A 24,588-nucleotide genomic window follows, 5' to 3' on the forward strand; every position below is an offset into this window, starting at 1 on the left:
CACTGGCATCTGATTGAGGCCTTATTATAAGTAAATAATGTGTTCTATACAAGCAAATCAAAGTTTGGCTTTCGATACAGAGCAAATTTTCATTTACGAATCAACTGGGATATAAAGAAATGTATAGAAATTGTTTTTACTGTCTCCAGTGTAATTTTTCATGATACCTAGTGATACAATGTAATTGGGCTGTTACTGTATGAGGCCATATCAGCACTTTTTTGTGGCCCAGTGTAATTTTGCCTAGTCCTCTTTGATCCTTTCTACATTACATTCTATTCATGTTTAATCTGTTGAGTAAATGTACGAAAAAAAAATGATCAAGCAAATCAGTCCTGGACTAGCCTTTCCCATATATCATAGTCCATAGAAAGCACAAGATTCCTTGGCTGGAGTTTTCTTAGCGCTCAGGATCATGTTACGTCAGTGACTCTTAAGCAAAGGTTGTGTCGCGTTGCTGAAAACCTATCGGTATGTACGTGCAAGTAGCATGATACGGCCCTGGGGCTATAAGGTTTTTTTTTCTCCTCCTTCTGGGTAATCAGTGTTATTTAAAGAAAATCTGGCAATGGTTTTAGATCATTTTAACACAGCTGAGAAATGTTTGGGGAAAGGTCAACTTCAATGATTATCCTTAGCCAAATAAATGCACAAGTTTTTACAATGGGGACCTTGCTTTTCAGTGAGCTGTCATAAATTTCCTGTCCCCACATCTGGGAATTGTGAGTGAAATGCTGGTCTTTTTGACTGCAGGGCACTATATTTTATATCTGACTTGTTTGTTTTCTGCTAATAATTCTGTGTTTGGGGAGTAATGTTGCTTTAATTTTGTCTTCATCCAGATCCACTTTTCTTTTGGCAGTTCGGTTCCTTGTAGAATAAGGATTGTTTTCCTCAATGCTGAATCTGGTTTGTGTGCATTTTTTCCTCTTCCCTCCCTGCCATCTAATCCCTAATAGCCATTTCGTTTTCTGGCAGATCAGCCTCCATTGTAACCTGTGTGCAGACCGTCCCTTTGCCTAGCCCCAGGTGGCCCTTTGCTGTTCACAGCTGAAAAGTGAAATTAATTCTGGGGTCTAACATAACGCAGATGAAAGCCATTCTCAACATATATAGTCATTTCCTGTAATTGTATCAGTCTTTTTTTGTTGTAAATGATCTCTGGAAGCTATTGTTTGCTCATGTTAAAACAATGCATTCTTTAGGGTTGGGATTGGCGGTACTGTATCTTACATCTGCAGACTGTTAGAAATCACTGAAGTAAAAATTATGGGGAGAAATGGCGTTAAAACTTTATATTTCACTTTTATTTCTTTATTAGAAATGATATATTTTAAATATACCAGAATCCATTTCTTGGATGAAGTGGATGCACTGGCATAGGGGTATTCGTGACAAAAAGGTGTCTATACCATACTCCACCATGTTCTGGCTTGATTAAAATATTTGTACAGGTGTAAAGTGGAGCAATCGTCCTAGAGAGAACACCTCTTAATGCGATGCCCAGAGTAGAAAAAAATTGTGCCAAATCCTCTGCAAAATTCACACGGGTTTCATGCGGATTCGTTTTACATTTGTGGATTTTCCATGTCTTTTAAACTATACATTGCAGAGGGTGAAATCTGCCATAAAAATCTGCGGTGGAAATTGAATTGTTTCTGTCCTGGTTTTTCTGCAGCATGTGGATTAGATTTATAAATTTCATGCACTTTGGTGCTGTAACACATGTGAATTTTCCACCCTGGGAATCCAGTGTATCCTCCCTGTGTGAGCTTGCCCACATGAAGTCTTATCCAAAAGAAGATCTGGAACTCACCCACCACCTTAGATTTCCTAAAAGCTGCAGTCCTACGCGTTTCACCAACTCATAGGTTCATCAGGGGCTTCTAATGCAATATGTACTAACATATTATACAGGGAGCAATCTGTTACTCCATTAAGCTCATTGTTAAGGATATCGATGTCTAATCTGGCCATATGCCAATATTGTCAATACTAGGTATCCTGGTTAAATTATGTAGGTGATTACTTCAAAATTGAAATAATTTTCAACTCTAAAAAAAACAACCTTTATTTATACTTAGGCCCTGTTCACACTTCCAATCAGATATTCAATTTGTTCCATTTTGAAGAACAGGCAACAAGAATAATGTGAAAATTAACCGGATTGAGGTAATAACCGATACAAATAGAAGCAGAGGGTGGTCCTCATCAATTATGTGGTCCATCTGGGTTCCATTATGTATCGGTTTTCTTTTAGAATGGCAGAAAAAGCGCGTGATTCCGAAATGTTTCCTCTTTTCTAAATATTGACAATTTACTGAACCCAAACGGATCCATAATGAACAATAGGCGTCCCTCCGCTTCTAACAGTTATTCAACCAAATCGAAACTGACCAGACAAATGGAATTACCAATCGGAAGTGTGAACATAGCTTTATAACTGCCTTAATTTCATCTGTAACTCATTGTAATATGTATTGTCATCCTTAGGTCTTATGAATGTCATTGTCGATCCATAAGCACAAGAATCATACGGTGCTTCTAGGCATGTGTTACTGCTGTGTACTCCTTTAATGTGTGTTGTGTTTGTGCACTGCATTCTTTGTATACACCAGGAAAAAACTCCAAGTATACACCTTAAAGGGGTTTTCCCACAAAGTACATTTTAATCAATAGATCTTGGAATAATAATAATTTCCACAATTGGATATGTTTAAATAAAATGTTCCTGTGCTGAGATAATCTTAGATTTACAAAATGGGGAGAACCCCAAAAGAGACCCCTCTCTAACAAGCCATAAAACTTTGCTTTTATTTCATATTTGATGAAAAATGCCTAGTGATATATAAAACGTTGTCCCTAATCTGCCTCTAGTATTTAATACTGGTATTCGTATTTCTACACACACATAGCGGCACCCGGGTGCCTTCATTCAAACAGCAGAATAGGACAAACTGTTCTCATAGCACAAGTCCCCCCCAATATGTTTCACCGCATGTGCGGCGTCATCAGGGGATGAGACACTGGCAAAGATGTTCCAGTGCTAAATGCCCCATATATGTAGCCTTTGTGTATAACTCTCAACCAGTGCAAATATAAGGAGTAACCCAGATGTATGTGTCACCAGTCACCTCACTTCATACCTGAATAAAAGATGTATCCTGATATGTCAGTAATAAGAAGCATCTTGCTTAATTGTTGCCATGAAGATATCCAGACAATAGGAGAACTCATTCATTCTGGGGTCCAATCACTGGGGAGTTTGTCATTGGTGATGTCATAATGACATGGCGCTTGCTGAGTGGCCACATTGTGGTCATCTGACCGCAATAATCCTCCTCCCGATTGGGTATGTACTTATACCAGGAATGTCATGGTGACGTGGCGCCTTATGATTGGTTACATTAGCGGTACCCTGACGTCCCACCTCCATCGTGACGTGGCACATTCAGAGTGGACACGTGGCATCTAATCATGACGTTCCACCCCGCTTGACTACAACTTATATCAAAATAATTGGCAATTAGTTATTAACTGTCCGTGACACACTCCATCTTATTTTGATGTCAGCGCTCACCTCAATACCATGGCACATGTAAAGTAATTACACTGATATACTCCTATTTTTCTTGTTCTCATAACAATATTATTGTCAAGTTGTCAAAAAATATTTTTATATAAATAAAATTCAGTTTGATTAATTTTTGCATGTTTTTTCTATATCAGCGCTCTCATTAGTGAATTCATAATTACATTGTACTGCTAGATTACTGCTCAATATCAGACGTCTCAAGCAGCATCTAATCATAGAATAAAAGAAATATTTTTTGATCTAGTTTACAGTGGTCACGTCTGGGAAATATATTTTCCTCTCTTATACAGGTGTGTTTTTTACCTTAATATAAAAAACGTAAATGGGATCAACCAATTCCCATTTACTAAATGTTAGCCATAATAACACAAATGTCTTAGCCAATAGTCCTTATTTTACATGCCAGTGAGGGAGAATGAAAGGATCATCGCTTCAGGTAATAACATTCGTATTAAAGGCGAGGAATATCAAAAAAGTACAGTTGTATTATGAGAACAGTTTGTCCTATTCTGCCATTTGAATGAAGGCATCCGGGTGCCGCTAAGTGTGTGTAGAAATACGAATACCAGTATTAAATACCAGAGGCTGATTAGGGACAGTTTTATATACCCCTAGGCATTTTTAATCAAATATGAAATAAAAGCTTCATGGCTTGTTAGAGAGGGGTCTCTTTTAGGGTTCTCCCCATTTTGTAAATACATTATCAATATACTTGTAGATTGTGAGCCTTCACGGGCAGGGTCCTCTCTTCTCCGGAACCAGTCGCCGACTCGTTTTTGTTCAAATTATTGTACTTGTTGTTTGCTTTGTATAACCATTTTAACCCCTTTCCGACGTGGTACTTAATAGTACGCACCACATCGGCACCCCCTGTTCAGCGCGGGCTCCAGCGTTGAGCCCGCACTGAACCGGGCACATGTCAGCTGATTTATACAGCTGACATGTGCCCGCAACAGCCGTGGGTGGAATCGCGATCCACCCGTGGCTGTTAACTAGTTAAATGCCGCTGTCAATCTCTGACAGCGGCATTTAACAGCGCTGCTCCGGAAGTGCACCACTTACCCCGCCCATCGGTGACCCCGTCACGTGATCGCGGGTCACCGATGGGTGGGCATGGCAACCCGGGGTCTGCAGTGAGCGGCACCTAGTGGTTGGCACACATAGCACAGGAGCATTTCTGCTACATAGAGGTGATCTGCTCATCACCTCTATGTAGCGGAGGCGATTCGACAGTTGCTGCTTCTAGTCTCCTATGGAGACTATAGAAGCAAGCAAAAAGTGTAAAAAAAAAAAATGTTTTTAAAAATACATAAGTTTAAATCACCCCCCTTTTGCCCCATTCAAAAAATATAAAAAATAAACCCCACATACACATATTTGGTAGCGCCACTTTCAGAATCTCCCATCTATCAATATAAAAAAAAGAATTAATCCAATCGGTAAATGGGGAAAGGAGAAAAATTCCAAATGCCAGAATTACGTTTTTTTGGTCGCCGCAAAACTGCAATAAAATTCAATAACAGACGATCAAAACATTAGATCTACCCCAAAATAGTATCAATAAAAACGTCAGCCCGGTGCTCAAAAAATAAGCCCTCTCCCAGCCCCAGATCCCTAAAAATGGAGACGCTACGGGTCTCGGAAAAAGGCGCCATTTTTTTTTTTTTTTATTATTATTTTTTTAGCAAGCTTTGGAATTTTTTTTCACCACTTAAATTAAAAAGAACCTATACATGTTTGGCGCCTACGAACTCGTAATAACCTGGAGAATAATAATGGCAGGTCAGTTTTAGCATTCATTGAACGTGGAGGAAAAAAAAAACAAATGTGGAATTACATTTCTTTTTTGCAATTTCACCGCACTTGAAATTTTTTTCCCGTTTTCCAGTACACGGTATGGTAAAACTAGTGATGGCGTTTAAAAGTACAACTCGTCTCGCAAAAAATAAGCCCTCACATGTCCATATTGACCGAAAAATAAAAAGGCTATGGCTCTGGGAAGAAGGGGAGCAAAAAACGAAAACTCAAAAACGGAAAATGCTCCAGTCAAGAAGGGGTTAAACATGTAAAGCGCCATGGAATTAATGGCGCTATAATAATAATACCCCTCCCAGTCCATTGTTTTCCTCAGTTTGTTATTTTTGAGATAATCTTATAAATGTGCCCCTGCTGTGTACTGTGTAATGGCTGTGTCTGACCGTACAGGAACATGGTCTGATCATACCACATCTCCTGGGCAGGGGAGGAAGCAAAAGAGTATACAGACATTACAGCACGGGATCACAGATGATTCTTTCTGTGAGGTAAAACATTGTTTAAATACAGGCAGAGAAATGTTTTACCTCACAGAAAGAATCAGCTGAGATCCCCTGCTGTAATGTCTGTATACTCCTTTACTTCCATTGATTATCTGAGCACAGGAGCATTTTATTTAAACACATCCAATTGTGGAAATTATTATTATTCCAAGATGTGTTGATTAAAATGAACTTTGTGGGAAACCCCTTTAATATTTTCCTAGGCCCCCATTCACCAGACTGAGGCCAATCGAGTGTGCTTTCAGCTTTGTTCTGGTCACAGCAGATTTCCCTTTTTTGTGTACAGAAAGCCACCACAAAAACTGTATGATGAGTGGCGGTGTACCAGCTGTGCTCTTAGAAAGTTGCATCATTCATTTTGTATTTGACGGGAGACGGCACTCCACCCTTTCAGCCTCTCTGTCCTCTACATTTGTGCATCATTATCTGAATTGTCATTGTAAAGCGCTCGCACTGCAGACGGCCTGATTGTAAACAGGCTCCCTGGTTAAAAAGGTTCCTACTTTGATTATCGGCATTTATGACAATTATCAGGAGATTAGTCTGTTCCTGGATAATACTCATGGAACTTTTTAAAAGGATTATATTAGAGCTTTATTGGATTTTGCACAAAAAATATACATCAATTTACTTGTGAAACTGCAGCATTGCCTAATTGTGAACCAAAGGACATGTAGTCCCAGGATATAGTGTATTACGAAACTGCTCAGCAATGTAGAATATTTTTTTGTTTTATTTTTAACTCGATTCTTAATAGTACAATACTTGTACTGACTCACCTTTTTTTCATGTATTGGTTGTGGTGTCTGCATGTATTTTTGTTGCAGTTCTGGTGAAACTGATGCAACATATTCTTTATTATGCACAGTATTATTGTCCCAAAGTGTAGGGTAAAAGGGAGCCTGGATGACTTGTCGCTTATGTGGTTTAGTTTGCCTTGCTGCCTCAATTAAAGGGAATCTGTCACTAGGTGTTGGCTACCTAATCTGAGAGCAGTATAATATAGGGGCAGAAAACCTTACTCCAGCGATGTGCCACATACTGGGCTGCTTGCTGTAGTTTTTATAAAAATCACAGTTTTATCGGTAACAGATTATCACTAGAGGACTAGTAAACCGTCTGCCAGGTAGTCCAGCCACGCCCCCAGCAGTGATTGGCAGCTTCACACTGCATAGGCAAGAAGCTGTCAATCAGTGGTATGGGTGGGGTTATACAGAGCTCCGCATTCAGAGAACTGCTAGATAAAAAAGTGATTTTATTAAAACTGCAGGAAGCAGCCCAGTAATTGATACATCACTGGAATCAGGGTCTCTGCCCTTACATAGTGCTGCTTTCAGATTGGATTACAAAAACTTGCTTTTACAGATTGCTTTTAAAAAAGTTTTTTTTTTTTTTTATTGGATTGTTTTTTTTTGTCTTTTACAAAACAGATTTTCCTGTCCTTACCTACAGAAATCTAGGGCGGTTGTTCATATAATTTATCTGCCCCAGCATGAGAAATACTACAGAATGATCGATATCATGTACTGCCATGTAGTGCTCAGAATGTGCAGTGTTGTGTCCAAGATATATTTCTGTAGAAATTCTCTTTACAGAAAACATTGACCCTCCATTTATAGTTTTTTTTTATTCCCCCAATTCTAGTAGTGTTATTAAATTGACATCATGTGATCAATAACGCTGCCATATGTGAGTGCTAAGGACGGCCTCTTTGTCACTTTCAGCCTTCGGACACAAGCTTGTATAGGAATATGATGCCTTTTTTTGCTTGTTTTGTAGGAATTGGGATCTTGTGAACTCTACAGAGTTTAGAAAACTAACGTTGCCCCTGTTATTCAGTGATGGGCCTAGCCTAAAGATGCTTTCTCGTGCTGTTTTTGGGGTCATTTTCATGCAGAATTTAAAGACAAAACTTTGGAGTCGGTCAATAAAAATTCCATTCTTGTCATTGGCCACAAAAACGGTACTTGTGGCATCGTAAAAGGCAGACAAACCACTGGACATTGGCAGAGACAATGCATGTCTAGACGTGAAAGAGAGGTAATTCAGTCACCTATAGTCCTGGCAGTATACGGATTAAAATTATTCGCCCACTCAGAAAGGCTTTCAGTTTTGAGCAGGCTTGCTTTTGGACAATGGCAAGTGCAGTGCATGCTGAAAAGTGACACAGGGGAAGTCTAAGCACCTATAGTACTGGCAGAGTGTTGGTCAAGAGGAGTTGCCTACTCAAAAATATTGACATTTTCCTAGAACCCCTTGAAGAGAACCTTAATTCCAATAATTAAAGTCTCTTGGGGAATTAGCTAATGGACTCTTACTGCTGATGGCAATTTTTATTACATTATTATCTTTGCTTCATTATTTTTGAGTCCCAAACAACTGACTTTTGGGGGGCACAGTTTTCAAATCCCACTTTATATTTGACTGTGATATGTTCCTGTAATTAGTTGTGTTTCTCTGGTATCTAATACAATGTCATGCCCCCATTATTTCTCCTGCTGTGATCTGAGCATACTAATATTCTGTGAGTAAACTGTGCCAGGGTGTAAAATCGTGCTGCAAATGGCTTGAAAAGAACTTTTGTTGAAGGTCAAGACCTTGCAATTGGGCTCCGTGCATTGTGAGCCCTGACCTCCTGTGTCTCGCCATGTTCCTGTGTCTTTTTCACAGAGCAGATATGAAGTTGATTAAGCTCCTGATAAGGGAATATGTGAGCAGGTAGACATTCGCTGAAAATCTCGTGAATTGCTGTCTGCCAACTTGTTGCATTAGCACCAGGTCCAGCAAACTGTTATGAAGAGAGGGTCTCCAGATGGTGACTTTTGTGAGTTGCCCTGCACAGAAGCTGGAGATAGGATATTATTAGTTAGAGGGGTGATGGCTGGATGCAATAGTTTGGTGGGAGTGCTTCATGTGAGAATTGTGGATGTGAGTAAAGTGGGAACGCCTGGATGTAAGTGTACTGTCCACAAATGAGGGGGTGGCATAAGATGCTTTCTGTGGGGAAGCTTTGGCTGTATACCAGTAATCGGGGCTCTGGGTGACCCTACAGGTTGTGGAGGGGTCCTGCATGTGGCTCGCAACCGTCTCTCAGAGCTGAATGTGTCTCTCAAGTGTAAGAAAGGGTCGGGAGCACTGCCATAGTGCAAGTAATCCATATGGATCAGCCTCAGTACCTGAAATCATGTGATGGAGTCTCTACTGTGTGCCGGACATGGTCCTGGCATTATTTTACTTTACAATTTTTATTTTTTTTTTTGCTTTCAAGCCAAATATAGAAAGACTGTGGAAAGCTATTCAGAGTGAAGATAAAAAAAAATTGTGCATGAATGGCTCACTTCTCGTTGCCTGTCCCGGCTCACTTCTCATTGCCTGTCCCGGCTCACTTCTCATTGCCTGTCCCGGCTCACTTCTCGTTGCCTGTCCCGGCTCACTTCTCGTTGCCTGTCCCGGCTCACTTCTCGTTGCCTGTCCCGGCTCACTTCTCGTTGCCTGTCCCGGCTCACTTCTCGTTGCCTGTCCCGGCTCACTTCTCGTTGCCTGTCCCGGCTCACTTCTCGTTGCCTGTCCCGGCTCACTTCTCGTTGCCTGTCCCGGCTCACTTCTCGTTGCCTGTCCCGGCTCACTTCTCGTTGCCTGTCCCGGCTCACTTTCCGTTGCCTGTCCCGCCTCACTTTCCGTTGCCTGTCCCGCCTCACTTTCCGTTGCCTGTCCCGCCTCACTTTCCGTTGCCTGTCCCGCCTCACTTTCCGTTGCCTGTCCCGCCTCACTTTCCGTTGCCTGTCCATCTGACTACATTATACTGGAACAGTTGGACCTGGCACTTTCCCACCCAGCCCCTTCTACTTTTCTGTGTCTAGTTATAAATCTTTTTTTTTCTGCCCCTCCGGTTGAATATACCCTCTACATTATTTGCTAAAGATTTACCAACCAAAGATGTAATGTGGATGGAGCCACCCAAGTCTACCCCAACTGCAGATGTCAGGATACTGAAGGATTAGACATGTTGTATTCTAACATGCTCAATCCTTTGTCTCACTGCCTAAATATCACTAGGCTACGGCATTACGAGCTGATCATGGCGGACCAACCACCGGGATACCACTAATTGCTATAATGTAGGGGCTGAGATGCAGTTATCGGCACAGAACCCGGACTGGAGTGGTGCTCCTCAGCCCGGTGTGGGTCATGTGTGGGTCAGCATCCTGGTCTGACTTTTCTGACACATTTTATTCTCAGGTCACAAAAGTCAATTATAGGAAAACCCTATAATGCAGATTTTCAGTGAAACATATTTTTTTTTCCTTCTTATTTCGCAACTTTAATATAACACAGACCTTTTGGGGAGAATGGTGAGAGATGTAGAGAAATAGTTGTCATTGAGCCGGCTGAAAAATGACTTGAGTGTAAATGGTATATTCCATTTCATGGGAATGTACATGGTCATATCAACACCAGGAATGATAGCTGCAGCTCGCTGTCTGTAGTAGTGTCAGGTTTACGCAGCGCTTTTAGGCTTGGGAATTGCAATTAGATATATTTTCCTAATGCAAACTCTGTGTCAGGACTTTTATCTTTCAGCTGGAAGTGAAGCCTTTCCTTCCACTTGGTCCCATTTAGTTGTGATGAAGCTGAGAAAGCCTAAACAAGAAGAATTTGGTGTCAGTTTGGATTTCTTATGTGACTGATCCAAAGTTTTGTAAAGTTTATTAAACTTAACTTAGTGGACCGTCTGCATGGTAATTGTTATCACTTTAAATGAAAGCCCTTGTTGGTAGAAAGATTCATTCTGTCCAAAAATATGATCAAAGATATATGTTTTTAGGTCACTTTTTGCAGTTTGTAAACCTGGGTAATCACAGAAATCCAGAGGTAGGAGACTGCAGTGCCATCTGCAGCACCTGGGTCCTGACACGGCTCAGATATATCGAACATACATAAAGTTGGTGGACCTTATGTTTGCAGTGATACCCAAGGAGTTGTTTTTTTTTATGATTTTGGTAATCAGTGGTAATCTAAAGTCATGGATTTTACAGATGTTGTCTAAAGAAGTCATCAGCTATCCACTTGATTGGTGATAAATGTTTGATTGCTGAGGCTCTCACTGCTAGGACCCCTACCGATCGCCAGAATTGTTGACTAGTTTTCCACATTTTCATCTGGTTTGACCCTATTTGAAAGACAATGGTGAGGAGTTGTATGGAGCAGGATGTCTTATGAGGATGCCAGCCGAGTGCTTGTCTATCTTCAGTGTCCTGGATCTGAATTGGTGTCTGGGGGCATGCATGAGCTGCCATTCCACTTAACTGCTCCTGGATGTGGTCTTGGAGAAATAGTTGCGATTTAGGTAGGATGGTAGAAGACACTATTATGGTGGTCAACCTATAACATAACAGGTTGATCCAGAAGAAGGCAAAAACCCAAAGAGGGAGATGCTAAGGGCCCCATTCTCTCAAAATCCTTGGTCACGTCTCTCCAGCTGTCCTGGTTCAGCGATGTCCACCTTAGAATACTGTGTACAATTTCTGGCTCCAGTATAAGTGCGGTCGCACTAGTGACTTGTACAGACGCACAATTGTGTTCTTGCCATGAACATCTATGCCTCTATTATTGCCTTAAATTATTTTATTTGCCTTGGCAAAAGCATTGTCACTGGTCACTAGAGTTGAGTTTGGTGTCTAACAATATACTCCAGTATCTTTCAGTGACTTTTTTTCCAATGTTTTATTATGTAAAAAATAGCCCAAGTTTCAACAGCATTTTTGATCCGATTTTCATCAGTATTTGCTCAGTATGTCAAGTTTCATCAGTATTTCTTGTATTCAAAAAAATTATGGAGGTTTCTCAAGCTGCTTGTACTAAACAGTTGGTGAAAAACAGACAGCACACAGATGGCATGCGAATGTTGTCAGATGTGTTTCACAGATCCATAGACTTGCATTGGTTGGATGGGTCCAAGACTCGGATCAAAATCTGACCACTTGGTCAGCAAAATACATGAACATGTGAACAGACCCATAGGCTTTAATAGGTGCAAGTTCTATCAGTGAAAAAGACGCACAAAACTCGTACGAGAAAAGCTGATGTCTGAATGAGCCCTTAGGCTATGTTAACACACCATGTTTTTTTCAGCGTTTTTTGCTGCAGATTTTTATGCAAATTTTCAGCTGCCTTTTGCAGTACCAGCAAAGTCTATGAGAAGAATTTTCTGTTCACACATCATGGTTTTTTTTTTGTTACGTATTTTGTGCCTTTCTGCTTTTTTTGGAAAATAGAGCATGTCACTTCTTTCTGCATTTTTCACCCATTGAAAATAATGGGTAGCGAAAAAATGCTAAAAAAAAACACGTGTGAACATAGCTATTAGGTTTTGCTACATTTTTAGTGAAAATAAGCTAGCAGAGCAGTATGTGAAACTCATTTATTGTTGTGATTTTACCATCTTGTCTTGGTCACCAAGACTTTTATTTGTATTGGGAGAGTTTAATTAAATTCGTGATGTGTAAGGTGTAAATATTAGCTGAGCTATCTGTGGCCCAGGAAAGTGTGAAATTGAACAATGTCCTGAGCAACTGAATGGCAGATCCCATAGTATGAAAGTAAATAGTGTCATACAAACTCAATGCATTGCCAGTGTCTAAACTATTCCTGAACAATTCACCTCCCCCACTATGCCAAAACTAGAATGAGATTTTTTTTCACTAAACTTTATGTACATGCATGAGGAAACAAAAGAACAGTAAAAACAACACACCAAAAACGCAGAAAAAACAGTATTTTTTACGCAGCTTCTTTCCTGACAGAGATCAAGTTTTGCTTCATTATTGTGACGCGAAAAAAACTATGATGTGAACATACCCTTAGGCCTCAGCCCCACTATCAGTATTTGGTAAGTGTGTGGTCAGTATTTTTTCTCAGGAGTGGGAGCCAAACCCAGGTGAGGAACAATCAGAGAAAAGGTATAATAGAAACAAGTCACCAATTCTGCATTTATCACCCACTCCTAGTTTTGGTTCCCACTCCTGAGAAAAAATACTGACCAAATACTGATAGTGGGGCCGTGGCCTTAGTGTGAGGAGAGCAGTGCAGCTGTGTAGGTACAACCTCTATAGCTGTTTTTGGATCAAGGCGTATATATCCAAAGGCGTATATATAGATGCCCTAATTATATCTTGTCTGTCACCTTGATTGATCGTCTTTTAAAGCTACGACTTCCAATAAACTATTGAAACATTAGTTACAGTTTGATGTTAATAATATTTGAAGAATATACTTAGAATGGACCTGAAAGATTATCACTATGCATCTTTAAACATAAAGTGTTTAATCAGAAAATTACCTATTGTTTAAATCATTGTTTTATGTAAAAATTATTATTTTTTTTTTTTTACTTTATTTACTTATTTTACTTGTATAGCACCATCATATCCCACAACGCTTTACAGAAATCATCACTGTCCCCATCGGGGCTCACAATCTAAATTTCCTATCAGTATGTCTTTGGAGGGTGGGAGGAAACACGGGGAGAACATACAAACTCCTTACAGATGTCCTTGGTGGCATTTGAACCCAGGACCCCAGCGCTGTAAAGCAACATTGCTAACCACTGAACCATCATGCTTATTGTTCATATCACTAGCTATACAAAACAAAGAAATAAAAACAAGTGCTTGTCATTTTCTCACTGGCCACTTGGCCTCCTATTCGATTCAGCCACATGGACATAAGCAGCAATACATTGGCTCTGCTCCTATTGACTTGTACAGAAGTATTTTCTTACGTTGGCAAAGGTCATTATGCACAGAGAGACGGAGGAAGTGATTTTTGACATCACTTATTGTGTATGGCAGATCCTGTTATCTACTGTATCTTATATATACCTGTCTGTCATGGTAATGAGATGATTACTGAATAGTGCTCTGCACAGAACAAGACCTATGGCCAATTTATCATATGGATTATACCAGTTCTGGTATAAAACTTTGAAAAGTCTCAAAATTTTTGTACAACTGGAGGTTGCACAAAAATTGTGCGACTTTTGACTTTTCGGACCACACCATCACATTGGACAGAGCTAGGGAGGAGCTGGGGTGGCGCGGGCCGTAGCTATGTCCAATCATCAATTTCATAAATAGTGGTGGCTTTTCTTACATCAGAAATGTTACTGGATCTGACTGGGGTAACCTTTCTGGTGAGGCACACGCTACTGATGAGATGCGCTGAATTAATAAATTAACTGAATCTTATTCCAGCACGCCCCTCATTAAGACTGGCATACAAAACACACAGTCTTAATGAGTTGTGGGAGCTGGGCTATGGGTCTAGTATAAGGCTTTGTGTTTAGTGCAATTGTCATTTCTTGGGGAATACTAGAATGTACTAAGATATGTCAGATGGACTTAACCAATGATATGTTGACCATCATGCCAAGTATTAGAAATGAAATTCTCTACATAAGAAAATGAACCACACACGCACCCTCACTCCAGTGCTGTTTTTCCACTGCTGTCCCTTTTTTGTTGATATGGCTGCAGTGGTTCGATCATGAATATAGTGCATCTAACCACTGCAGCCAATCACTGACCGTAGGATTCACGTTCTGTCATACATATAGAGCCCAAAAACTGTTATTTATAGTCCACAATTTTGTTCCTGATTTCTTGGCTGATTTCTTTAGACTTTCCCATGATGCTACACAAAGAAGCAGGGTGTTTCAGGTGTGCATTAAAATACATCCACAGGTGTGTCTCTAATTAACCCAGATGTTGCCCAAAAAAACAGAAGCCTCCAAACACATGACATGCATCATCATATGGGCAGTCCGGAATTGTTTAAAGGCATAGTAATCTTAGTGCATGTAAACTTTTGACTTTGCAGTAAGTAATAAAAATGCCTTAAAACATTCTCTCTCATTATTCTGGTATTTGGCAATTGTTAAAAATTATGGTAATTCTAATTGACCTAAAACGGGAAAGGTTAATTCTGATTTCATGTCAGATATTGAGAAAAACATGCATATGTGTCTTTTTATATAGTGTATGTAAACTTCTGGCTTCAACTGTGTGTGTGTGTACTGCTCAAAAAGATAAAGGGAACGCTTAAACAACTCCAAGTAAATCAAACTTCTGTGAAATCAAACTGTCCACTTAGGAAGCAACACTGATTGACAATCAATTTCACATGCTGTTGTGCAAATGGAATAGACAATAGATGGAAATTATTGGCAATTATCAAGACACCCTCAATAAAGGAGTGGTTCTGCAGGTGGGGACCACAGACGACATCTCAGTACCAATGCTTTCTGGCTGATGTTTTGGTCACTTTTGAATGTTGGTTGTGCTTTCACACTCATGGTAGCATGAGACGGACTCTAAAACCCACAGAAGTTGCTCAGGTAGTGCAGCTCATCCAGGATGGCACATCAATGTGAGCTGTGGCAAGAAGGTTTGCTGTGTCTGTCAGCGTAGGGTCCAGAGGCTGGCGGCGCTACCAGGAGACAGGCCAGTACACCAGGTGATGTGGAGGGAGCCGTAGGAGGGCAACAACCGAGCAGCAGGACCGCTACCTCCGCCTTTGTGCAAGGAGGAGCACTGCCAGAGCCCTGCAAGATGACCTCCAGTAGGCCACAAATGTGCATGTGTCTGCACAAACTGTTAGAAACTGACTCAATGAGGGTGGTATGAGGGCCTGACGTCCACAGATGGGGGTTGTGCTGACAGCCCCACACCGTGCTGGACGCTTGGCATTTGCCACAGAACACCAGGATTGGCAAAGTCTCCATTGGCGCCCTGTGCTCTTCACAGATAAAAGCAGGTTCACACTGAGCACATGTGACAGACGTGACAGAGTTTGGAGACGCCGTGGAGAGCGATCTGCTGCCTGCAACATCCTTCAGCATGACCGATTTGGCAGTGGGTCAGTAATGGTGTGGGGTGGCATTTCTTTGGAGGTCCACACAGCCCTCCATGTGCTCACCAGAGGTAGCCTGACTGCCATTAGGTACCGAGATGAGATCCTCTGACCCCTTGTGAGACCATATGCTGGTGCGGTTGGCCCTGGGTTCCTCCTAATGCAGGACAATGCCAGACCTCATGTGGCTGGAGTGTGTCAGCAGTTCCTCCAAGATGAAGGCATTGAAGCTATGGACTGGCCCACCCATTCCCCGGACCTGAATCCGATTGAACACATCTGGGACATCATGTCTCGCTCCATCCACCAACTTCACGTTGCACCACAGACTGTCCAGGAGTTGGTGGATGCTTTAGTCCAGGTCTGGGAGGAGATCCCACAGGAGACCATCCGCAACCTCATCAGGAGCATGCCCAGGCATTGTAGGGAGGTCATACAGGCACGTGGAGGCCACACACAATACTGAGCCTCATTTTGACTTGTTTTAAGGAAATTACATCAAAGTTGGATCAGCCTGTAGTGTGTTTTTCCACTTTAATTTTGGGGTGACTCCAAATCCAGGCCTCCATTTGTTAATAAATTTGATTTCCATTGATGATTTTTGTGTGATTTTGTTGTCAGCACATTCAACTTTGTACAGAACAAAATATTCAATGAGAATATTTCATTCATTCAGATCTAGGATGTGTTATTTGAGTGCTCCCTTTATTTTTTTGAGCAGTGTATATATGTATGTATGTGTGTGTGTGTGTGTGTGTGTGTATATATATATATATAGAGCGATGTGTGTTATATACAATAGTACCATTCTTGTTCGTGACTTAGGGATATTTTATTCCTTCACCATCTCCATCCTGACCCCCATGGGGACTGTGAATTTCTGGGTGGAGTTTTGTACAATTTACATCCTTTTTTGCCTGGGACGGTAAAAATTTGCCAACATTATTTTTGAAAAATCAAGACCATCAAGGCAAATTCAGGCCAGTTGTCTTATACGCAATACCTGTTTTAAGACTTGAATGACTTGATAGTCTTACTTGTCTACTTATGACTTTTGCCATTATTGTAACCACCTTGAGATATCACGTTGTTGCAGAGAACACATTTCTTTTCTGTGGTTGCCTATAATTACACGCTTTCTGTGATGTTTACATCGCTCCATGCACCATCGAACATCATTGTTACCGGCTATTAGCGCTGCCTGTTATTTACCAGCTAGGAATGAAGCAATTTGCATAAGAAAACACAAAAGCTGGTTAAACCGCAAGTGGCCATGGCCCAAAATGTTTTGTTTTCACTAGCGCCCATAAACCGTTGGCGGCACATTAATGGAAGGGTAATAATTCACCACAACAATTACCGCACTCGGGAATATTTTTTTGCAGCTCTAATTCTGTGTTATTAATAATGAATAAAATAGTCATTTTCTTAGCTCGCTGGGGGCAGTGGGGAATTATTCCAATGAATATTTCAGCACGTTATTTTAATCATGGTTCCCCCGCCATATTCACGTGTGTCATATTTTCTGCTTATAAATTCCAGGCAGCTGAGGGACCGTAGCCATTAAAAGGCAAACTATTTATAAGAAGGTTTTTGATTTACAAGGCGCGTTAAACCACAGTAAAGGAAAGCAAGCTGCGTGTCATTAATACTTGTAATTTGATGCAGCATTAGTAAATGGGCTGCTTGTGATGAATGCTCTTTACCAGTACGAGGAGCCATTAAATACTGGCTACTTTAGGTTGTTTCACATGTAAATACAAAGGCCGCAAGCACTCGATCATGATTGTTCTCTGCATCATTTTATGCTGGGCGTAAGATAAACTCCAAGTAGTTGTTAAAGCTGGCAGGAGAATATATATATAAATAACAGTTTATACCAGGATTGGTTCCGTAAGAGAGTCTCGTTATCTACTTTGGCCATTCAGCACTCTGGTTTCATCTGAAAAAGTTTTCCTATCATGGACATTTATTACCTGTCCACAGGATAGGTGATAAATATCTAACCACTGGGGTCCGTACTCCTGGGATCTCCACTGATCACCCCTTTACACTACCACAGTCTGCGGCTCCATTCAATATCTATACAGCTCATGTACTTCTCTATCTCTACCATTCCTATAGACCAGGGATGTCAAACTCAAATACACAGAGGACCAAAATTAAAAACTTGGACAAAGTATAGGGCCAACCTCCATACAGTATAATGGCCCTACGTAATGCTCCATATAGTGTGATGGCCCCACATAGTCCTCCATACAGTATAATAGCCCCACATAGTCCTCCATACAGTATAATGGACCCACATTGTCCTCCTTACAGTATATTGGTCCCACATTGTCCTCCATACAGTATAATGGCCCCACATTGTCCTCCATACAGTATAATGGCCCCACATAGTCCTCCATACTGTATAATGGCCCTGCATAGTCCTCCATACAGAATAATGGGCCCCACATAGTCCCCCATACAGTATAATGGGCCTCACATAGTCCTCCATACAGAATAATGGGCCTCACATAGTCCTCCATACAGTGTAATGGCCCCACATTGATTTGGCCCACAGGCCAGAATTTGGCATGTGTGCTGTAGACGATGATTGGAGCAGCAGTGCGCATCCTCCATCGTCACACTGTTATAAGTTCTCACTGTGGGCATGTGTGAGGAAGAGTAGGAGCTAATGATCAATGGGAGACCGAAGGAGAAATTTCTGTTGTGGGATAGTCCCTTTACATAAAGCTTCTTTTATGAGAGATTTTTGACAACCGGGCATGTGGTGGTCCCACATTTGGAGACTCCCGGCTATCAGATTGTTATGGAATTCCATGGAACTAGTGGTATGTCCTTCCTGTTTCAGATGGGAATACCTTTTTAAAAGGGTTGTCTCACAGCAGAGAATCCCTTCCATAAAGGCATTACCAAGAAATATATTATGATGAATCCAGATTCTAAAAACCTGTTCTTACCTAACTATTCAGATGCTAAGGTCCTATGATCAAGGTGAACTCGGCAGCGGATTAGCTATAGTGGGTGCAAAGATAGCGCTCGCATCCAGGCCCTGGAGCCTTAAGGAGTCACATGTGAAGAGACCATTATTGTAAATTCCCCATGATAAACTGGGGGTCCTGTTACAGATTCTACGTTTGAGACCAGGAGCTTTATTGTAAGATATGAAACTGCCTTACAGAAAATATATCAGGGAGAGGGAAAGGAAAAGTACTCTCTTAGACGCGACCATGAATAATGTCTACACACCAAAACGCGTAGGTCAGTTGTTCTTATGTGGATGAGTCCATATTTGAGATGAAGTTTTTGTTTTAAATATTACTAATAAATGTGACGTTTTATATATATATTTCTACATCGATGGACATTCTACCTCCTTAAAATATGAAACGAACAAGCACATGACAAAATGAAATAAATGTACATGTTGTGACTGCATTGCTGTGGCATACAAGCAAACAAATGCATCTTCTTTCTGAGCATCCAACAGTATATGTGATCATTGAATATATGACTTGTGAACTACATTACTGCTACATAGACTATACTTATAAAATTGAGCTACTTGGCACACAATTTGATCAAATTGTGTGAGCCCATCTGCCAGTGACAAGGCTTTATCTTAGGCTGCCCATACACAGTAGATGGCTATCAGAAGAACAGCGTTTTAGCTGATTGTTCGGCCAACAGGCATCTCAACCAACTCTTCCATACACAAGAGCTCTCGTTCGACCCATCGCTCCTGTGTTCTCTATGAGAAAGCCGCTGATTGACACTCCGGCAGCCCGAAATCGTATATGCATGATCGACATCTCTCCCTGTCTTCACTTGGTTGGTCAGACCCGCCGATATCTGTGGGTTCAGCCAACATTAGTCTAATATGTATGGAGGCCTTTATGCCTCTTAAGCTGGGCCATCATTCAGCAGCTGTAATGTCTGGTCAGGGCAAATTGATGACTGAGCAAATGGAGTTTAGAAATGTGTAATTCTCGCTGTATCAGGCTTGTTATTTCATTATTATTTCATATTTTTTCTTTTAGTCAACTCCATGACTTCTGGAGACTGGATTATTGGGAAGACGACTTACGAAGGAGGAGACGTTTTGTACGCAATGCATTCGGTTCAACTCATTCCGATGCCAGATTAAAAGCTGCCATTGAATACGGTCAGTATGATGATCCATGGTTTCAGTCACTATATTAAGTTAGCTTTGTGTGCTCTGAGTGATTTTTTCCATACTGCTTGGATTTAGTTTATAAAACTCGAGAAACACAACAATTTTGTCCTTTCGTATTCGCTCCGGTGCACTTTTCAAAAAGCAGATGTGCAGATGTGTTTGTCTTTTTGAAGTTTGGACACATGGAGATCAGCCTATGAAACTTTACATTGACCCTTTTCCACTTCTATGCCTCTTTTACACTGATGCTATTTCTATTCCTCTTGGTGATACTAATGAGTTGAATAATTTATGAGCTTGTCATGTGAAAAGGATTTGGTGCAGTTTGATGTACTCTCAGCGTCTGGTGCTGGAATGTGATTAATAAAGGAGCTAGAGGCAGAGAGGACTTTTTTTCATGGCAATTCTTTTTTTTTTTTTTTCATACACATTTTTATGCTTTTAAAATATATTTTGTTCATTCTGTAGTTTTACAGTTAGAATTGGTTGCACGTCTACTGACTGATCCCTGTTATTTTTGTGGATTACTAGGTGTTTTATTAAAAGTGGTTATTCAGCCTTACTGATTCTCTGTCACTTCACATGCCATTTAGTCTCTCTACTTCACTTGCCGTTTAGTCTCTCTACTTCATTTGCCGTTTAGTCTCTCTACTTCATGTGAAATGACCACTGATCTAATCACTGGTTGGCTGCAGAAGCAGAGAAGTCCAGAGACTGGTGGAGGACTAGAAAGTGTTGGAATCGGAGTAATGTAGTATTGGTAAAGTGAATATGACTAAATTTTTGCTATAACATTCTAAGTTCTTTTAGGTTGGACAACCCCTTTAATTAATCTCAATTATTAGGTCATATTAGCAGAAAGGTAAAGTAAATGTATGGTAATGAAGGGTGCCAACTTTTCGTTGGATGGGCCCCAGACAGTAGCATGATGGTAGGGTGCCCAATGTTGTCTGAAATATGCTAATGAAAGTGGCAGCAAATGTTCAATTTCTCTGCAGCACCACCACAGGGAAAATGAAGCATTGCATGGAGCCCATTGAAATCAGTGGGCTGTGCCTTTAAGGGATGAAGAAGCTGGGTCCTCCAGAACAAAAACTGCTGTTTGCAGTTGTTGTTTTTTGCTTCAGCTGATTGATGCAGCTCCCATATGAGACTCAGAATTCCCTAATAGAATTTTTACACCAGACTTTTGTTAATGACATGGGGAATTGTGCCACTTTTTAAAAAAAAAAAAAAAGTTTTGATAAATCTCAACCAAAGGTCTCATGGATTAAAACGGTCTTAATTGCATGTGCATTTCCGTCTCATTGCAGTCTGGAGATCTCAAGAAATAAAAAAAGCAAGATGCTTGGTGGAGCTCCGTGACTCAATTGTTGTAGTGATTACGGAGGTCACAGGTAGAGATGAGCGTTGTTCTACTCGAACTGTTCGCCAATCTCAAATTCGAGCTGTTTTGGGCGGTGTTCGAGCCGGTCGGCGAACACTAACAATTTGAGAAAAATTCGGCTGTTCGAGGTTATGTTCGATAACTGTTCGTGCACCAAAAGCGTAACTGGATTTTTTCTCAGTAATGATGAAAATTAATGTTAATACGCAGTTTGAGTGTACAGCGGGGTGGGGGGAGGGGCAGGGGATGGATCTCTGCAGGAACAATGAAGATCTCCATTTTTTTTTCTCTTTCCCGCATTTACAGTGGGGAGGTGCAATCTGTCAGCCTATCAGCAGCGCACACACGGAGCGAAGTGCTTTTTTTCACACAAGCAAGGGCATGTGTGATTGGCAGTGTATGTCACATGTCCTTGCCCTATAAGACCAAGCCATTTTCCCCGTCGCCACCATTTTCTCACTGCTGCAGCTGCGTGTTAGACGGCACCGCTGTTGCTGTGTGCGCTATACCTTGTTAATTTCAAGCCAATTTTCGCACAAATCTACAGATAGCTTAGGAGTAGGGAATAGTTGTGATTGCAGTCCTTTTAAGGACTAGGTTACAGCATTTCCTACGACTTTTATCAGGCAGGTCTGTGCTCTTAAATAGATAGATTGTGGGAGTAAAGACTAATTGTAATTGGAGTCCTTTTCAGGACTAGGTTACATCAGTTCCTATCAGTTTTTGCCAGGCAGGTCTGTGCCAGTGCTGTGCAAGTTTTTTTCACAGCATTTGGCTGAATCTAGCAAAGCTAATCCTTTTTGGCCTATTGCAGAGTGTGTTAGTCAGTGGAGTAGCCTATCTGTGTTGCAAGATATACCACCTGTGTATAGAATACCAATTTTTTTACTGCACCTAGTGAAGTAAAATCTTTTGGGCATAGCATCATTCTATTAGTCCATCTATACTGACCTCCATCAGGTTGCAAACTGAATATAATTTTTTTCTGCATCTAGCTCTGAAAAAATATTTGGGCTTCTAGCAGTGTGTGGGACTTGGTCTATTAGTCCATCTATACTGACCTCCATCAGGTTGCAAATTAAAAATAATTTTTTTCTTCATTTAGCTCTGAAAAAATATTTGGGCTTCTAGCAGTGTGTGGGACTTGTTCTATTAGTCCTTCTATACTGACCTCCAGCAGGTTGCAAATTGAATATAATTTTTTTCTGCATCTAGCTCTGAAAAAATATTTGGGCTTCTAGCGGTGTGTGGGACTTGGTCTATTAGTCCATCTATACTGACCTCCATCAGGTTGCAAATTAAAAATAATTTTTTTCTGCATCTAGCTCTGAAAAAATATTTGGGCTTCTAGCAGTGTATGGGACTTGGTCTATTAGTCCATCTATACTGACCTCCATCAGGTTGCAAATTAAAAATAATTTTTTTCTGCATCTAGCTCTGAAAAAATATTTGCGCTTCTAGCAGTGTGTGGGACTTGGTCTATTAGTCCATCTATACTGACCTCCATCAGGTTGCAAATTAAAAATAATTTTTTTCTTCATTTAGCTCTGAAAAAATATTTGGGCTTCTAGCAGTGTGTGGGACTTGGTCTATTAGTCCATCTATACTGACCTCCATCAGGTCGCAAATTAAAAATAATTTTTTTCTTCATTTAGCTCTGAAAAAATATTTGGGCTTCTAGCAGTGTGTGGGACTTGTTCTATTAGTCCTTCTATACTGACGTCCAGCAGGTTGCAAATTGAATATAATTTTTTTCTGCATCTAGCTCTGAAAAAATATTTGGGCTTCTAGCGGTGTGTGGGACTTGGTCTATTAGTCCATCTATACTGACCTCCATCAGGTTGCAAATTAAAAATAATTTTTTTCTGCATCTAGCTCTGAAAAAATATTTGGGCTTCTAGCAGTGTGTGGGACTTGGTCTATTAGTCCATCTGTACTGACCTCCATCAGGTTGCAAATTAAAAATAATTTTTTTCTGCATCTAGCTCTGAAAAAATATTTGGGCTTCTAGCAGTGTGTGGGACTTGGTCTATTAGTCCATCTATACTGACCTCCATCAGGTCGCAAATTAAAAATAATTTTTTTCTTCATTTAGCTCTGAAAAAATATTTGGGCTTCTAGCAGTGTGTGGGACTTGTTCTATTAGTCCTTCTATACTGACCTCCAGCAGGTTGCAAATTGAATATAATTTTTTTCTGCATCTAGCTCTGAAAAAATATTTGGGCTTCTAGCGGTGTGTGGGACTTGGTCTATTAGTCCATCTATACTGACCTCCATCAGGTTGCAAATTAAAAATAATTTTTTTCTGCATCTAGCTCTGAAAAAATATTTGGGCTTCTAGCAGTGTGTGGGACTTGGTCTATTAGTCCATCTATACTGACCTCCATCAGGTTGCAAATTGAATAAAAAAAATTTCTGCATCTAGCTCTGAAAAAATATTTGGGCTTCTAGCGGTGTGTGGGACTTGGTCTATTAGTCCATCTATACTGACCTCCATCAGGTTGCAAATTCAAAATAATTTTTTTCTGCATCTAACCCAGCCAATAGTTTTGGCCTAATACCACAGTTTGGCCACTCAGCTCTGCTCGGTTACCATCCATTGTTTTTTTGTGCAAACAACTCCAGAGTTGTGAATTAGTTAACCACCAAAATGAGTGGAAAAAGGCCTGCTGCTGGTGGAAAGGGGAATAGGCGTGTTGGGAAGGGGAAAAAAGGTTGTGTCCGTGGGGTAGGTGCAGAAGAAAGACCATCTTCCAGCCAAACTAAAATGTCTACTTCTTTTAGCGGACAATGTGATAAGATCCCTTTCTTACGGCCACGCCAATCGCTACAAATTCCAGATGAGGCACAAAAACAGCAGGTGCTTCAACGGATATCAAGTGCTCCTTTAAGTGGGCTCTCCTCCACATCAACTTCAACATCACAAATACTCCAGTCCTCAAAGGTGTCACCCAAATCGCACTTGCTTCCTCACAGCTCCCAAATCTCCAGCTGCCCGTCTGAGTATGAGGTAGAACAGATGGTTGAGTCTGCAGAGCTGTTTACTCATACTATAGCCTGGGAATCAGAGGTCGACTCCAGCGCTTCTGTGAATCCAGACGAGGAAATGATCTGCACTGATGCCCAGAATCTTTATGAGTCGGATCCAGGACCAGACGCAGAAGGTTCTGACCATAATGTAGACCCTCATTCCCAA

General features: G+C 40.8%; 1 protein-coding gene across 6 annotated transcripts in view; it reads left to right on the forward strand.

Annotated features, from left to right (window-relative positions):
- The window catches only part of NBEA (neurobeachin), a 786,732-nt gene that overhangs the window by 463,489 nt on the left and 298,655 nt on the right, over positions 1 to 24,588 (forward strand). For all 6 annotated transcript variants that reach the window (XM_073662535.1, XM_073662540.1, XM_073662538.1 and 3 more), the window contains one exon: positions 19,869 to 19,993. In XM_073662535.1, coding sequence (XP_073518636.1) covers positions 19,869 to 19,993 — 125 coding nt within the window. The remainder of the gene's footprint in view (positions 1 to 19,868; positions 19,994 to 24,588) is intronic.

The sequence above is a fragment of the Phyllobates terribilis genome, unplaced genomic scaffold, assembly GCF_046119375.1.
Source record: "Phyllobates terribilis strain yellow unplaced genomic scaffold, ASM4611937v1 Scaffold_2__4_contigs__length_985480577, whole genome shotgun sequence".
In the NCBI taxonomy this organism is placed as follows: domain Eukaryota; kingdom Metazoa; phylum Chordata; class Amphibia; order Anura; family Dendrobatidae; genus Phyllobates; species Phyllobates terribilis.